At 41.3% G+C, this 17,464-nt stretch overlaps 1 protein-coding gene across 3 annotated transcripts; it reads left to right on the forward strand.

The window, feature by feature from the left end:
* Nucleotides 1-803: 803 nt before the first annotated feature.
* ap1g1 (adaptor related protein complex 1 subunit gamma 1) lies at nucleotides 804-17,122 on the forward strand. 3 transcript variants are annotated; one of them, XM_035396091.1, is made up of 24 exons: nucleotides 804-864; nucleotides 4,042-4,245; nucleotides 4,375-4,499; nucleotides 4,790-4,931; nucleotides 5,253-5,349; nucleotides 5,979-6,055; nucleotides 6,575-6,583; nucleotides 7,726-7,821; nucleotides 7,919-7,999; nucleotides 8,139-8,237; nucleotides 8,431-8,486; nucleotides 8,675-8,788; nucleotides 8,892-9,032; nucleotides 9,491-9,545; nucleotides 9,871-9,993; nucleotides 10,228-10,317; nucleotides 10,411-10,535; nucleotides 10,738-10,842; nucleotides 11,281-11,422; nucleotides 11,745-11,871; nucleotides 12,594-12,701; nucleotides 12,901-13,061; nucleotides 13,331-13,429; nucleotides 13,661-17,122. In XM_035396091.1, exons 2-24 carry the CDS (start codon nucleotides 4,045-4,047, stop codon nucleotides 13,760-13,762), a joined length of 2,475 nt encoding a protein of 824 aa, XP_035251982.1. In that variant the 5' UTR covers nucleotides 804-864; nucleotides 4,042-4,044; the 3' UTR covers nucleotides 13,763-17,122. The 3 variants fall into 3 exon arrangements, with proteins under 3 accessions (XP_035251982.1, XP_035251981.1, XP_035251983.1); XM_035396090.1 differs by lacking the exon at nucleotides 804-864 and adding an exon at nucleotides 980-1,156; XM_035396092.1 differs by lacking the exons at nucleotides 804-864; nucleotides 6,575-6,583 and adding an exon at nucleotides 982-1,156.
* Nucleotides 17,123-17,464: the final 342 nt, after the last annotated feature.

Consider the following 17,464-nt stretch of genomic DNA (forward strand, 5'->3'; position numbering starts at 1 on the left):
GAAATGAGTATGAACAACAGAACACAACGATGAGAACAGGTCATTGACGTTATGTAGGCCTATTTGAACACACATTGACTACTTTCTGCTTGAAAAAAAATCTTCCTAATCTGTACGGAATTTATCTTTTGCTAATTTCCATTTATGTCCCCCAGTTCTACTAATAGAACTCAACCTGAAGAATCTCTTGTAGTTCACTTTGTTAATCCCCTTTATGAATTTAAAAGCCTAATTTAAATCACCCCAAAGTCTCCTTTTACTAAACTTGAAGAGATTAAGCATCTTAAATCTTCCATCATAGCTTTTATCTTTTATAACAGGAATCGATGTGGTGCTCTTCTTTGAACCTTTTCCAGAGCCTCTATATCTTTCTTGTTGTATGGTCTAACAAATGTATAGTATAAAATAGGTATAACTTACTTGGATTTACTTTTGGCTATATATCCCAGCATCCTGTTGTTCTTTTTTTTTTACTGCTACAGCAGTGCCTAGAACCTGAAAAGCTTTGATCAACCATTACTCCCAAGTTTTTGTCTGAGCATGGTACAATTTTGTTCCTCCAATAAAATAATCCTGCCTAATGTTTTTATTCCCCACATGCAGAACTTTACATTTGGCTGTATATAATTATAATTATCCAGGTTTCCACCCTCTTCTCAATTTTGTTTACATCTTCTTGGATTACTTTAGTAGATTCCAAACTATTAGCTGGGCCTCCCAGTTTTGTATCATCTGAAAATTTGACCAATGTACTTTCTATGTCCCTATCAAGACCACTGATATGAAGAAGAGCAGTGTGGTCCCAGTACCGGTTGTTGTGGGACTTCCAACAGTTCCCTGCTCAATATCCGTCAGATGGTTTAGGTAACGTTAGCAATCTTATAATATAGCGAATGTTTTTGTTTTCATAACATTATCGGTAGATAGTCACGTTGTGGACGGTTAAGTCAGAAGCCTACGATGCTTAGAGCTCAACTGTGTCGTTTCCTCAAACATGCCCGGTGAAGTTTGGTGGGAGGAGAGACATACATTGTAATCCTCCGCCTGCGGTAGCAGTGCTGAGGCCGGTAGAGCCGCCATTTTGAATGTGAGGTTTGTCCCCCTCCCTCCGTTAAAGAGAGAAAATTCCAGTTTCTTCCTGGTGTTATTGAGGCTGGTGAGTTTAACCAGGAATTGTTCAATGTACATATTGAAGATTGGTTGTAAGAATATTGTCCAGTGACAGTACTGATTTTTTATTTAGTCGCGAGCTCTCTTGCTAGCATTGGGATGGAACACTAGCCAGTTATGATGTAGCTAACCAATATTCTGCGACTGGCTTCTAACGTTAGCTAACGGCTGTTGGTTAAACGGGGTTTCGGCTTTCTATCAGCTTTAAACATTGATTCGCGATATTAAACGTATAGTATACGTTTCCGTGTGGACACCCACTCAATATAAGAATCAACTCGGAGGCCTACCTAACAGCTAGTCTAGCGAGTCAGTTTGGTAGTTGATCAGGCTGTAAATAACGATGAATTAGACTGCTGCACCACAGTGGTGTGTGAGAACAGGTTTGTTGTTAAAGTGGGCCTTTTAATCCAGCAGCCTCCTACCCAAACACCGTGGTCGTTTAGCTAAATTAAATAACGTACATTTGAGTTAATCCGTTTATTTAGCAGTTAGCTAACTAAGTAACTTTGTTGAGCTAGGCTTGCTAACTATATCCAAGCGATGACGTTAGCTTGCTAGCTAGCTAACTTTTATTTGGATCAGCTAGCTGCTTCCTGATTGAAAACGGCCATTTGTCTGTAGCTTTACCCATTTGCGCTAAATGTCCGATTTTATTGTAGGATAATCCAACATATGACACAGTGTTTTGGCGTAACACAGCTTGCCAACCAGTCCACCTGTATATATTAGCAAGTAGTTGTCTCTAAACTCGTTCGCTCAGCAAGAATGACTGTCAAAGGGTGCGGACGATAGAAACTCTTGGGAGTAGAGTTCAAATTGACAGATTATCTGGTTGGCCAAAAAGCTATTGAGCTGACAGATTTGCTATTTTGGTTCCGATGTACGAACAACACGTTTTCTAGCAGTCCCGGCATGTATTGTGTTCTTGGAAATATAAAGTCTATCATTAATAGATTAACGTTTATGTAGTAGCTAAAAAGTGAGGCAGACAAAGTTCTACGATGTAAATTAGTTGACTAACGATGTCTTCCTTATTGCTCGATAGGCAGAGAACCCTCTAACGCTGGTTAGTTTACCCCGACTAATATTATGGGGTGTTTATAAACAGTCAGTCATTAACTTGTGTGGACCGCTTATGAAGAACATTTAAGTAAAGTGGATCAATGTTATGTTGCCCTGATGTCTAATAGATTGTGTTTTGCTCGAGTAATGACCACTACGTTACCCAGAATAACTTCTGGCCCCCCTCTATACCCCTTCTACACCTCAATACTATGCTTACAATGACAGAAAAGTGTAAGATAATCTGTTGCAAAGACATAGTGGAGATGCATTTTTACATTTGCCAATGTTTTAACGCTTGCCAAATTGGCAGAATCCAGTCTAATGTAATTCCATAATAGCGATTACTTAATGTTTGCAACTTTTTTAGTGAATGCAGGTAGAAAACCATCTCCAGTGTAATCTGCCTTTTTTGTCTTTTGTAAAATACTAATCATTGCAATTGTGTTGACATTTAGGCTATCTTTGTTTAAAATCAAACGAGTAATAGTTAAATAGTTGTGGATTACAGATTGACTAGGCTATACCTTTGTGACACTTTAGTTGCATTTCCAATTCTCCGTTACCTCCAAAATGATTAAATGAGGACTGGTGTTTTGTGCAACAGGTCCTGCACAAAAGCACATTACCACCAGGCAAAACCTGTATTTGCTCTAATTTCATTTGTTCACTTGGTGTGCTTTTTTGCCTATTTGGACATGTAATGGGCTGATGGAGAATAAATTAGAATATGCTTTCTTCCATGTGCAAAAGGTTCTCTCGTAGTGCTGGAAGGGATCCAGACTCAGGCATGGAAAAAAAAAAATGCAAACCACCTTTTTGAATGGCTCTCAGTTCGTATGGTGCGGGCCAGAGATACTTTGATACTCAGAGTTTAGAATTTAAGTTCCCCTCAATAAAAAGGTCCGCACAGGTGTTAAAACAACACTGGGTTTGCAGCAAATGCCGAACCGCAATCCTGTACCAAACAGTTTGGTACGAATACCGTTACCCCACTAGTATACCTACTAGTGTTCACAAAGCTCTGATACCGATTGTTAATTTATGTATTCATTCCTTTTATAAAAAGGCATACCATGTTTCCTCTGCATTTTTTGAGGACAGTACTATGATGTGATAATCTTGGCACTGCCCAAACAATCCAAGGTACATGTCATGTATTAGCATGATGCTAAACTTGAATTAAAATGGGGATGAGGCTTTCATTCATATGTTGAAAACCGTGAATGAGGTAGCTGACTCTGCTTGCAATAGTTCCCCTTGTTCAGTACCAGTGGTCAGGGGCCAGGACTAAAAACTTGTTGTTGGGAAGGAAGTGCATGTTACTGTCAAGTGTCTTTATGGAGTACCCCCTTGTATATTTTGAGTCAGTTTGTTAGAGCATTTGGTTTTCATTTGCTGGTGATACTGAGTTCAACTCCAAAGTAACATTCTCAGTTAATGCTGGCTTTGGCTAATTCTAAAGCACCGTTGAATCTTTAATCGGACGAAAGTGGTTTGAAATCTTAGGCGTGCTTGCCTCTGGAGATACTTGGCTGGAGTGGAATTACTACAGTCTTTCTTTTTTTTCCCTCCCTCATTCAAGATTTACAGAAATTATACAATTAACTGACAGGGCATTGGAGTTCTTTAGTGTGAAAAAGCACGACTCGGTCGTCACTCCAAATTGAAATTGAAGCAGCTTGGCTGGGAACTCTGCGATGTTCAGAGACTTTAACTTTTTTAAGATCTGGCACAGGAATAATAATATGCCAGTGAAAGAGATATACCCAAAAAAAAAAAATGTCTGTGTCTTTCCCTGTCCAGAGGATGCCAGCTCCGATCAGGCTGCGGGAGCTCATCCGGACCATCCGGACCGCTCGCACCCAGGCGGAGGAGCGGGAAATGATCCAGAAAGAGTGCGCCTCCATTCGGTCGTCTTTCAGAGAGGAGGACAACACGTACCGCTGTAGAAATGTCGCTAAGCTCCTGTATATGCACATGCTGGGCTACCCAGCGCACTTTGGACAGGTGAGAAGCCTGCATGACTTGTGAGCTTTCGCATCTATTGAATTTACACATTTTTTGTAACTCCTATTTTTATGGACGTACTTTAAATTTTTATCCCTATAATTAAAAAGTGATGGGTCTGTTTTACAGTTGGAGTGCCTAAAACTGATTGCATCTCAGAAGTTCACAGACAAGCGAATAGGCTATTTGGGAGCAATGTTACTGTTAGATGAGCGACAAGACGTCCATCTACTAATGACAAATTGCATCAAGAAGTAAGAAAATATAACTATCTTCTCAGTTGAATGTTCTCGTGGGAATCTTGTTAATATCCATAGCACTTAGTGGGGGTGTTGATATGAGTAGGGACATTATTTAATCACTGCAAAAAAAAAAAAAAATTAGCTTGTGTGCAGCACTCCTCATATGATTTTGACAGTACCTTTGATACAGACCTGCCACAAAACCTGGGTCACCAGCTGTTGCTTCTCTTTCTATCTCTCTCCCTCTCTCCTTCCTTCTCTCCCCTTTCGTTCTCTTTTGATCGCTCTGTGTGGTTCCTCAGTGATTTAAGCCACAACACTCAGTATGTCCAGGGCCTGGCCTTGTGCACGCTTGGCTGCATGGGCTCAGCAGAGATGTGTCGTGATCTGGCTGGCGAGGTGGAGAAGCTTCTCAAAACATCAAACTCTTATCTAAGGAAAAAGGTAGCTACTCTCCCCTCAGACAGCATCTCATATCTTGAACAAGTCTTTGAACCTGCTGTGGTTATCCTGTGAGAACTAGGGTGATTTATTCAATGTTTAATGTTTAAGTAATGCAAGTGGTTTAATTACTTTTGGTAAGCAATTTTTATATTTTATTAAGAATCATTTTGAATAGTTAAGAATTATTAATGCCTTGTAGTGTTCTTGTTACTGCTAGAAATTAGAGCTCCAGTTAGTGCACAGAGTCCTGTAATTTAGTTGACATGGTTCTGTAAAGCCTGGTGTGGTAGATAAGGGCATGTTCTTCCTGACTGTGCCCAGGCTGCGCTCTGTGCGGTTCATGTGATCAGGAAGGTGCCAGAGTTGATGGAGATGTTCCTCCCAGCAACGAAAAACCTGCTGAGTGAGAAGAACCATGGTGAGTCATGGGCAAGGGGATGAGTGGGGGGGGGTCACCCTACTTTTGAATTTTGAGAGCATCACCCACAACCCCTTTCACTCCTCATATATTGAGTATTTCCCAGTTGCAGTTGTAAGTTGTAAGCTGTTGTCCCTACAGCATCCCCTCATTAATTTCAGAGTGCAGACCATTACCCGCTTCCTCCAGAACACTTTTTGCTCAGCAGCCATTGTGCTGGACGACTGCACATCTTGATCTGCAGGTGTCTGATTGGCTGATCACCTATTGCACGGTGAGGCGGAGGATGCTCTGCCATCAGAGTCACTCACTCCGGGTTGCAGTGTGGGGGTTTGGGAGAGACCACCTCCATGGTCTGCTTCACTGCTGGGGATTTAGAGCATAATCCCATAACTTGTGCCAGCACCACAGAAGTGCATCACCTCACTTCCATTTGTACAAAACATATATTTGTTTCCATAAATTTGTCAGATGTTTCGTGATAAGAGACTGTTCGATCATTTGTTGGGGCAAATAATGTAAAAGACTTGCTGAAAAAATGAACATTCTCTCCTGAATGACTAGGTCCGGTTGGGTTTTGAATCTCCAGTCAGTGCTAATCTGATTCATGTTAATGTGTTTATTTCCAGGTGTTCTTCACACGTCCGTTGTTCTGCTCACAGAGATGTGTGAACGGAGTCCAGACATGCTCTCTCACTTTAGAAAGGTGTGACACTCGGTTTATTTGTACACAGGTCTTCACCATTCTTTCTTCATGTAGGGCTCATTAGCCTCTTCAGGCTAATAAAGTTTTATTGTGAGAGGGTCTTTACAATAATGATCTTGCATTGTATTGGATTATAGAATGGATGCTAATTTTTATGCGTTTGAGTTCGCATTTGCATTTCATTCACTGTTTGAGTACACGTTTCTTTTTAGTTAGCGTATTGCAGAAGTATCATTTAAAGGTGTATTTTTTTCTTGTAAAGCCTGGGGTTGCATCTGCATGTGGATTTACACTTAAATTGGAGAACAGTTTTCAATGAACCCCTCTCTCCTGTCCTGTGTCAGCTGGGCTTCGTCCAGCACCTCCATTCCAAATTTCTATATGCCAATGCTCCCAGCCTTCACATTCATAATGTGGACATTATTTTAATCTACAGAAGTGAATCTCTTTCTGGGACGTCCTAACATTACCTCATATTTTCTCTGTCATTTGTCTGTTACAATTCCTGCATTGTGTTAGAATGAGAAGGTAAGCGTGCATTCTGGTTCATGGCTGGTTGCATGCTTTTACATGAATCATTTCACCATGGTCATTGATGACAGTCATGTTTTTTCATTGCTTTCGAAATATTTTTTGGTATTATTTAAGATTATCTGGATATTTTTTATGATGTATACCTCACTGTTGTTTATTTCTCATTAAACTGTTCCAAGTTTGGATTTATAGTTCATGTTTTTCACCATTTGGGTCGAAAAGCTGAAGCGAATGTGTTGAAAAGCTTAAGTGTTGTAGTGTGATCACCCCAGGTTTTGACATCTAGCACAAGGGACAGTTAGCAATATTAGACACAGAACTGTATGTGCAGTAAAAAGGAAAATTATTCAAAAATAAGAATCTGTATACATACATTTTTCTGTGTATGTGTGTATATTAGTTATATACCTATGCATACACATAATAGAAGCAAATGCCTAAATAGAAACAGACATCCCAGCCAAAGGAACCACATCTTTATACACTGTAGATATGATTGCAAATTTCTGATCGTAGTCATGTCTCATTAAAATTCTGCAGTGAGTCGTAGTTAAGTGCTGCAGCAGGGAGATGGTTGAGTAGTTTGTGAAAAAAATTGTGTTAAAAAGAGAATTCCTAAAGAGTATAAGTTGATTAGGATGGGAGCTTTTGCTCTTGTGGTCTCGAAAGTCTTGAAATAGCTGCTTTCTGAAATGCAAATGGTGCATCCTCTGACAGAGGGTGTTGTGAAATACCTATGTTTTATACATGACTTACTCTTCAGTGAATACGTTTTCAGTGAAGGCTTTGAACATCATTACTGAAGAAAATATTATCAGTGAGCGTTGGATTTATGATTTCCTTGCATTAAAAAGTAACATCTCAAAAAATAATAAACACTCATGGTTTAAGTTTATGTAGTCATTTTTATTTAATGGACTTAAAGACAATAAACACATTTTAGGAAAACATGAAAGTAACTAATTGGAATGGAAACTTTAACAGGCAATTTGTTAAAATTAGTGCAGGTTTTTTTTTATAGTGCTGACATTAGTTTAAAAATAATTGTTATACAGAGGTTTTCCAGCACAAAGGCTCATGTTTTCCTCTTGTTTTCCAGTGCCATGCTGACCATCTCCCTCTCTTTTCTCCTGCAGCTGGTTCCGCAGCTGGTCAGAATCCTGAAGAATCTCATAATGTCGGGATACTCCCCGGAGCACGACGTGTCGGGCATCAGCGACCCTTTCCTGCAGGTCCGAGCCCTGCGTTCACTGGCCTCTGGCCTTCGTGCTTCCATCGGCCTTTAATAGGATTCGCTCATCGCTGATGGCGCACTGATCTCTGTTTCAGGTGCGGATATTGAGGCTGCTCAGAATTCTCGGCAGGAATGACGACGACGGCAGTGAGGCAATGAATGACATCCTTGCACAGGTAAAACATGAGATTTTCTCCATTGTTTAATCTTGCATTTGTTGTTTTTGCTGTGTGTTTGTGCAAAATTTGCATACATTTGGGCATTGTCTAGTATGTTTTACAAACATTCGTTTTGTTTTTTTTTCACCTTCTGCAGGTCGCAACCAACACAGAGACGAGTAAAAACGTAGGCAATGCAATCCTTTACGAAACAGTCCTTACCATAATGGACATCAAATCAGAAAGTGGACTGAGGGTACGTCAGCAATTCTTTTATCTCCATTTATGGGAATACACCAATAGGAATAAATGGGCCCACACATGGCACAGCTCATTTGTTTGTGGTTACTAACTATGCTCTTATTTTCCTGGTAACGTAATTGTTAATGTGTAACGTGTAATTGCTGCTGAAAGCTGTTTTAAACAGAAATGCTTTTTCCCCACTGCAGGTCCTAGCAATTAACATCTTGGGGCGCTTCCTGTTGAATAACGACAAAAATATTAGGTGAGTCCTTTTCTGTTAGTGTGTTGAAATCACACAAATGGTATCTTTGAACGCGGAATATGGCAAAGCTGACTCTGCCTAGTTAACTGTTAAAACAGTGCAAAAGTCACGTCCTGTATATTTAGCTGGGAGACGAGCCGAGTGTGGATTTAAGATGGTGCTAATGAGTCAGTGCCTTTCCCTCTCAGATACGTGGCCCTGACATCACTGCTGAAGACGGTACAGACAGATCACAATGCGGTGCAGAGACACAGGAGCACCATTGTGGACTGTTTGAAAGACCTGGATGTGTCAATAAAGAGGTGCGGGACTTCTTTTCCGAGAAGCATCGAATGTTTTTCACGTCTGACACCTGATATGAGGAAGTACGGAATGTAAGCTCACTTTTGGTGCTTTGTTCGCCAGGCGAGCCATGGAGCTCAGCTTCGCTCTTGTGAACGGGAACAACATTCGCGGGATGATGAAGGAGCTGCTCTACTTCCTGGACTCCTGTGACCCAGAATTCAAAGCAGACTGTGCATCCGGAATCTTCCTTGCTGCGGAGAAGTAAGACCGGCTGAACTAGTGCACAGAGCCTTCTAGCATAATTATAAAATGTGAAATAAAAATGGAAAAAATGGGTAACCTTGTGAGGGATTTTCTGTTACGTAAGTTGTCCATATGCAGTTGAGAGACATACTGTGTGTGTAAGGTTTAAGTCAAGGTGAGCTGAAATGTATCGTCCTGTAAAAATGAATGGCGTATTGAAATGCTGTGTGATGAAAAAATGAGTGATCCATCGTCTGAGTATGACTTTGCTGACACCCTCATTTTCTGATGGCATGAATCTTTTGCTAACTGCGTTGAAGACACAATCATAAACTTTCTTTCCTAAGAAGATAAACCTGTAAACCTGTTTCAATGTCTTGGTGTAAAGTCCCACAAGGAAGGATAGCTTGGGGTTGATATATTTGTAAATTTTTTCTGTTTTTTGTAAATTCAACTGACGCTTGCTTTGATCACAGGTACGCACCTTCGAAAAGATGGCACATAGACACGGTCATGAGGGTCCTGACAACGGTATGCAAATTAATATCAGGACTTTATTAAAAAGTTTGCACTGTACAGTTTTACAGCATGCTTTAAACCTGTTAAGTTCCTCTTCAGGTGCATGGTGCAAAGCATGTTATTTGGAAGACTTGCTTACTTCATATTCCATTAGATAATGCTTTTGAACATTCATGATGTTAAAAATTAGCTTTAAGCACTGACGATAATATAATTTGTGTGCGAAGCCCGTTCAGAATTAAATTCCAGATATTTATCAGCTGTATTTCCCTTGGCTGTGATGTCATTTTTAGTGCAGTGTGTCCTGTGTTAAATGAGGCCTTTGTGGTTCCTACAGGCAGGGAGCTATGTGAGAGATGACTCCGTTCCCAACCTCATCCAGCTGATCACCAACAGCATGGAGATGCATGCGTACACCGTGCAGAGACTCTACAAGGCCCTGCTGGATGACGTCTCCCAGGTGAGCTGTGTGCGCCTTCACTGTCTGTCTGTGTCTTCATCTGCCTGCTCGGCCTAGTGGGAGATCGGCTGTCTGTCTAAAAAGGGAATAAGTCCTTACCTTGTCTGTTGTGCACTTTATGGTTGATGACCGAAAACAAATTCCCATTTAAATTAAAAAAGGGAATAAGTCACACTTGTGGCCTTTGTAGAATGACAACTGTGTAGTCATGGGCTTTTCTTTTTGTTTGTTCAGCAACCGCTGGTGCAGGTTGGCTCTTGGTGCATTGGAGAGTATGGAGACCTGCTGGTGTCAGGACAGTGTGAGGAGGAGGAGCCTATCCAGGTACCTTCCGCAGTTAGGCACACAACAACATGATAAAGGGCTGGTCTTATTTCTCTGTACTGACACACAAGCTTGCTTGTCTTTGCATGATAGGTTACGGAGGATGAAGTCCTGGATGTTTTGGAAGGTCTTCTGGCGTCCAGCTTGTCCTCCACGGTGACTCGGGGATACGCCCTAACTGCGATCATGAAGCTGTCCACACGCTTCAGCGGTGTTAAGTAAGCTCATTCGGCTCGCCCCAACGAACGTGTGTGACTTGAGCAGAAGGACCACAAGTTTTCAGACCTGTTACAGAGAAGGGAAGCACAGCACGTGCCATATTTGACCGTGTATGCAGAACTCACTTGTATTTGAAGTTGCATCTGCAGTATCCCTCATTTTGCCAAACTGTACTTTGATGCTGAACTTTGTGCTTTGCAGTCGAATCAAGAAGGTTGTGTCAGTGTATGGCAGCAGCATAGATGTGGAGCTGCAGCAACGAGCGGTTGAATACAATGCCCTGTTCAAGAAGTACGATCACATGAGGTGAGCTGAAATCAAACTGCTGTCTTCACACTTCACCCATTCTGGCTTTTCCCCAGTCTGATAGGATGGTTATTCCTGCCTCTCTTCATTGACATTCAAACAAGCTTGTAAGTACAGCACACTATGCATGGATTCCCAGTGGCCGGACAGTGAGAGGATCCATCTGGCGATGGATCATACTCGTGTGTTAGAGGACTTCCATATGTTCAAATGTGATGTTCTCTCACCTGAGACCTGCCCACAGAGAGGCCTCTCTTGTATGTACCAAGTGAATTGATGTGTTCAGCTGAACACTTTGCTTTGATTAGGCCTCCAGTCCTTACAAGTAAAGTTTAAGGAATTTTACGCCACAACAGCATTTGTATAGTAAAAGGTAGCTACAAGCTGAAGTACCCAGTGGCAGTGGCTGGACTGAGTCTCTCCTCTCCCACTCTGGAGGTCTGCCTTACTTGAGAGAATGCCCATCATGGAGAAGACCACCGCCAATGGTCCCACAGAAGCGGCGCAGACCAATGGGGAGGTGGAGCCCTCAGCACTGGACTCAAAAAGCTTGCCCAGTGTCCCACAGCCCACTGGCCAGGTATGAGAAGCATAATCAGGCCTCCCTGGTCTGCTTTCTGTCGATATTTGATTTGTGGAGTCAGAATGCCTCCAGACATTGGTCATTTATCTTGGTGTGTATGTTCATGCCAAGCAGTATTTGCATAACATGTGAATGTGCACTGAGCAGATATTTTTAACAAATGGAGACACCTGCTGGTTGGACAGAATTATTTGCATGACTTGAAAAAGTATACTTGAATAAGACTCTACTAGATTTTATTTTATAGAATTCATCATTGCAAAATAAAAGTGCATGCATAAATATTGGGGGTATTCAGTCCTTCCCCCTTGTGTTCCAGGTTAATGATCTATTAGATCTCCTCGGAGGGAATGATGTAGTGCCTGTGATCCAGACGGCCCCGCCCACAAAGCCTGTCTCTGCTGGAGGAGAGCTGTTAGACCTGCTGGGGGATCTGTCTCTGTCAGGTAGGCCCGAGCACAAGCCTAATCCAGTCTAGAGCCTGATCCTAATCCAGTCCAGAGCCCCAGCAAATTCCAGTCCAGAGTGCCAGAATATTCCAGTCCAGAGCCCGAGCCTAATCCAGTCTACAGCCCAAAACTAATCCAGTCCAGAGCCAAAGCCTAATCCTGTTCAGAGCCCAAGGCTAATCCAGTCCAGATAGACTTTGTGGCATGATATGTCATTTCTTCACATGTGTTTATTCCTCTACATGGCATGGATCACACACTGTACAGGTTAAGCTAGGATCAGAAGTGTAAAATACCACAGCTCGTGATGCAGTCTGTGTTGAACTTTGCATGGGTATTTGCCTTTTATAAATAAGAGATTCCTTCTATGAAGGATCTTGTAGGTTTACTTCGTTGCATTGTGAAAAGCCGGTTTATAGCCATGCATCTTCTGTTAACTAATGATAATTAGTGTTAATTGGTAATGGTCTTATTGATAATCTGAGTTATAGAGGTCACTGAATGACTAAAGGTCAGTTTAATCGATGATTATATATACAGCTAAAGATGACAGTAGTCGAGACACATCCATGCATCTTGGAAGTAACCGATTATAAAAAGATGGTGCAGTACAGTGCTTATGTGTGCAAAACACTGTCTCAAGAAAATTGAATGAAAATGGTGTCCTGTAATCTTTTCCCTTTCCTGTAAACCCCTGTCATTCCCCTCACCCTACCCAGGGGGTCCAGCCCCTCCCCCTGTGGCTGCCCCGCCCATGTCTGTTTCCCAGCCTGCCTTCCTGCTGGACGGCCTCTCCTCACAGACCCTGTTTAATGACGTAGCTGCAGGTGAGAGTCTGACTCCGCTGTGTGCTGCCTGTGTTTTTTAAAATCATGTTTACATCTGGAAATGGCCTTTGCAAGGCCATGAGCATTTCTTCTTGTGTTTGTGATGAAATTAACTCCTCCTTTAAGATTTTCAGTTCTGGTTTTGGGGCGAGCAGTTCCAGACTAATACCAAATACTGAATGAATTTTTTTTCCTCCAGGTATTCCACCGATGACAGCTTACAATAAGAATGGCTTAATAATAGAGTTCACGTTTGAAAGGTCCAATCTGAATCCAAATATTACTGTTATCACCAATCATGCCTCCAACAGCACTGAGGCAGAGATGACCGAGTTCGTGTTCCAGGCCGCAGTACCAAAGGTGAGCGGCTTTACTTTAATACAGTAACAGACCCGTCTGCCCCGTCTCCTGAGTGAGTGCAGAGAAACGTGAGGAGAGGTGTTGGGGGGGGGGGGGGAACTGCCGTAGTAGTGAATGTGATGTGAATGGTGTGACTCCATAGAGAACAGCTGCAGCATTGAGACTGGGGGCTTTGGTTACAGTGTGCAGTGTACTTTGTGGAAAGGCTCACGCAGGCTGTCTGTGTCTGTCTGTCTGTGTGTGTGTGTGTGTGTGTGTGTGTGTGTCAGACTTTCCAGCTGCAGCTCCTCTCTCCCAGCAGTAACGTCGTCCCCGCACTCAAGCAGGGCACTGTCACACAGGTCATTAAAGTGCTCAACCCCCAGAAGGTAAGGTCTCCTGCTGCATCGCCTGCATGGTCACAGTGCAGAACGTCCTCAGTTTGTGCACTGCTATCCATACACGTTTTCCATCGTATGCTAATGGATGCACCTTCCCTTTACAAATGTAGCCTGCCTTAATTGTGCATACTGTCAGGTGGCATTTGACAGGATGGGTGAAGTTTGATTTCGTTTAATAATTAATTATTTAATTTTGTTTTCATATTCTTTTTTCTCCAGCAACAACTGCGAATGAGGGTCAAGCTGACATACACCCACAAAGGGTCTGCTGTGCAAGACCTGGCTGAGGTCAACAACTTCCCTGCTCAGGCCTGGCAGTAATGGGCTGCCTGCCTCCGTGCTCTTAAAGACCCTGCCACAGGAGCTGTGGGACAGGGCCTCTAACCGAACGGCTGGCCCCCACTGCGGACTTACCCCCCCAGGGCAGCGGTGGGGAGACAGTGGACATCTCACATACCACAGTGCTGATGAAGGTCTGACCATGACACAAAGACAGCATCAAAACAAAAGCATCCATCACATATCGGTTTAATACGTCTGATGGGTTTCACCTACATCTGCAAAGATGTCTGCTTCCATAGGCACTACTGCTGTCCCAGTCCCTCATACGCACACACTGAACTGTCCGCCACCCCTCCCTCCCACACACATCGTCATGGACATTCACCCTTTGGGTGACTGTGGTAAGCTGCCCCTTGATTTAAGCTGTCGTCCTGGTTAAATCAACCTTTGTGTTCTGTATTTTTTTTTATTGGAATCTGTAGTCAACGGTTACGATGATTTGACCTTTTTGAACTGCAACTGAAGTTAATGAATTTTGCACTTTAATCTCTCTCTGAGTCTGTGCACCATGCAGAATTAAGAAAGTACTATTTCCTGATTGGGCTGGAATCTGTTTGGGTGTTCTGGAATTTCATCATTTTTCCACTTTGGTGTCTCAAGATCTTAACTTATTTTGTTTAATAAAGATTATCAGCCTTTTGGTCAAAGCACAGGTTCTTTGGTCCCAATACAGTTTTTCTTGTTAAGGGTTGTGGTTCTGAAGGATCCAAGGACCGAAATGCACTTTTGCTGAATTTGCCCTGCGCAGATTCCTGCAGCTACGTTGGAGATTTCAGTGAATTTAAAAAACATTTTTTGCGTGTGGGTTTCTGATGCTACATTCTTGTAGTAATGACACCCTTTCAGCTTTATTCACTTGTTGAGGGATTCAGTCTTTCTTCAGTGAAGTGTAAGTTATGACTTTTCTTTGCAAATTGCTTTTTGGTATAAAGCTAAAATGTTTTTGACCCCTTGGAGAACAAAGCTGAAGGGATTTACTTGGGTTGAGATTGAGCACATCTTTATTCTTGGAAGAGAATGAAAGAATCTGCTTTTCCTGGTGGTATACATGGTAAATGTTGGAGGCTAGCTGGCAAAACTTTTCATTCAGTGGGAATGCCCAAAGGCACAATCATTATAAGATTGATTTCAATTTTTGTCATCCATTTTTAATTTCAGCTGAAACCAGAAAAAGGTAATTAATACAGCAGATTGGAAGAGCGCTATATTTGAGATTTGTGTCACTTGTTTGGTTTGCTATTTAGACTGAATCATTTTCTTCAGAAGAGGATAGTTTTCTAATTTCAAATAAATGGACTGAAGCCACGATAAATTGTAACATTTAAAGTTTGAAATGATACTGTATGCTGATTATGGGTCTCTAAAGACTATGTAAATTTAAGAACTCTGTGCCCACTAGTTGCTATGTTCTTCATGCCATAATTAACTAGCTGCAGCTGTACTGCACTATCACATTACTTTTTAATGAACTCTGTAAAGACACCTACCTTAAATGGTTGAGAGTCCCCTTCACCAAAATACCTTTTTTTATCAGTTTGTATTGGTAGCCTTGAATGTAGTCCTACGCACCAAACAGCTTTCTGTGTTTTTTTATCTCTTAAACTTTTATCTTAACCCTCTCTCATCCTGTTCTTTTTTTCTTTTTTTTTGGAAGGAAACATTTTAATGTATTTTTTGTTTGTTTCTGTTTTCAATTTGTGGGCACGTAGTTGATTTCTTGTCAGTCCACAGTCATTCATATCCTAGAAATGCCTAATCTAAAGTAATGTGCCTTTTGCCATTCTGTAAACAGAATCCGGAGTAGACCTGTCTTAGGTATGGTCACTGTAGATGTCAGGTCATTGTGAGTCCAGATTCAGAGATTATGTCCCGACTTTTGAGGTTGTGAGAGGAAGGATGTAAGTCGTAAGACTTTGACCACTGCTTTTACATCTGCTTATAAACTTGCAGTTTAGGACGTGTTCAACTGCTTTTCAAAATCCCATATCAGAATGAATGTGGATTCCTTGGCTGCGAGACATCTCCAAATTACAATACAAACTGAGCTAATGGAAACAGACAGTGCACCGCAATGTTGTCTCTCTTCTGTGAATTCCATAAATGTACCTGCGCAGTGAGCACTACATCGTGTCGTTTTCCTGACCGCATCTATCAAATGTTTCCGGCATCAGTGTGAAACCCTTTTACATGCACTGCATGTACAGAAGCACCTTTTTTGTAGGATTTTTTTACTTTCCTATTTCTTTGCTAACATCTAACTTTCGTGACCAAATAGATGTAACTTTGCTTTGGAAATGAAATCTCTCTCCAATTCTGTTTCTGCAGAGACATGACTTATCCATTAGTTTTTTGTTTTGTTTGTGTTGAGTGAATGATTGGGTGCACTCTCTGCTTTTTCTGTATATGGTGAGTGTTTTTAGATGCGTACATCTCCCATCACCCATCCCCCATCCCCCATCCCTTTTTAAATACAGTTTTCTAAGACTGTTCCAGTGAGGCACTAGCTGTATACTCTCTGAAATTGCTCTTAGTCAACATCTTGATAGCCTAATTAAATGGCTTTCCCTTTTCCTGTGTACATTAAAAACTAAATTATAGTATCTGCTGCCTGTATGATGTATATAATTGTAAAAGGATACATAAAATAAAATGAGAAATATTAAAAAACAGACCTGGTTAAAGATTAGTAAGGGAAAGCAAATGTGTATGCGTGTCCATGTGGGAAAGGTTTGAGTGTTTTAAGCACTGATGGGTATAAAAAATGTTTACAGATGAGTACACAGCATAGTAATGTTCAAAGACAAGACACCCATTAGCCAGCGATTCATATGTTCATGCTGAAAAGAGAACATGTCCCATCCCACAATGTCATAAGTTGTCCACAGTGTGGCCAAAACTAATGGAATACAATTAGAATGTAATCTGGCCTGCAGGATCGTTAATATTACATTTGTACATGTGGCTTTTTCTGAGGGTAAGTTGAGTTGTCTTCTTCATGGCTTTTTCTTTATAACAGTTTTCTGATGTTTTTTTTTTTTTTTTTTGGAATTTGGTGATATTTATTTACTAATTTATTTTGACCTTTGGACATTCAAATTAAATTGTAATGGGTTCATTGGACAAAATGTTAGCCATTATCTTTTGGTAAAATGTTCTCCCTGTATAACCAAATTCCTTAAGTACAGTGAAGAATTAAAATTTCCCAGGTATCACTGATGATTTAGCCAAGAATATAATGAATCATGTGCTTTTTGTCAGTCAGCTGGATGACTCCGCATTGGTTGTTCAAAAAACCCAAAAATCTTCCCTTTGCTTCATTAAATAATATCATTCACTTTGGTTATGTTCCCATGGAATTTTTATTACTTTTGCTTGACCAACATGGTAATAAAGTCTCAGCAGTCCTAGCATTTTAATGATTGTCAATGCTGGTGTTCATTGCCTTTTTAGGGAGGCTGCTGTTTTTTGAATTTGTGTTTAAATGCGAGGGAACAGAAACTGAACAAGCCGGGAGGCAGAGCTGTTGTATTAGAAATGGTAGTGCTTATAAATTACTTAGACTGGATGGCTGCTTAAATTAACTATACTTTTATTACCACTAGAGATCCCAAGGACCTCTGTTCAGTTCACTTACTAGCTAGTGGATTGGTTATCTTTGAAATGTTGCACTTCCCCGCTATG

This window comes from Anguilla anguilla, chromosome 16 (assembly GCF_013347855.1).
Source record: "Anguilla anguilla isolate fAngAng1 chromosome 16, fAngAng1.pri, whole genome shotgun sequence".
NCBI lineage: Eukaryota > Metazoa > Chordata > Actinopteri > Anguilliformes > Anguillidae > Anguilla > Anguilla anguilla.

Excerpts from the sequence above, each read along its gene's own strand:
- ap1g1 (XM_035396091.1), top strand. The coding sequence starts at position 4,045 with ATGCCAGCTCCGATCAGGCTGCGGGAGCTCATCCGGACCATCCGGACC. Across the intron at positions 4,932-5,252 it reads ACTCTTATCTAAGGAAAAAG|GCTGCGCTCTGTGCGGTTCA; the intron begins GTAGCTACTCTC and ends GACTGTGCCCAG. Across the intron at positions 8,238-8,430 it reads AATCAGAAAGTGGACTGAGG|GTCCTAGCAATTAACATCTT; the intron begins GTACGTCAGCAA and ends TCCCCACTGCAG.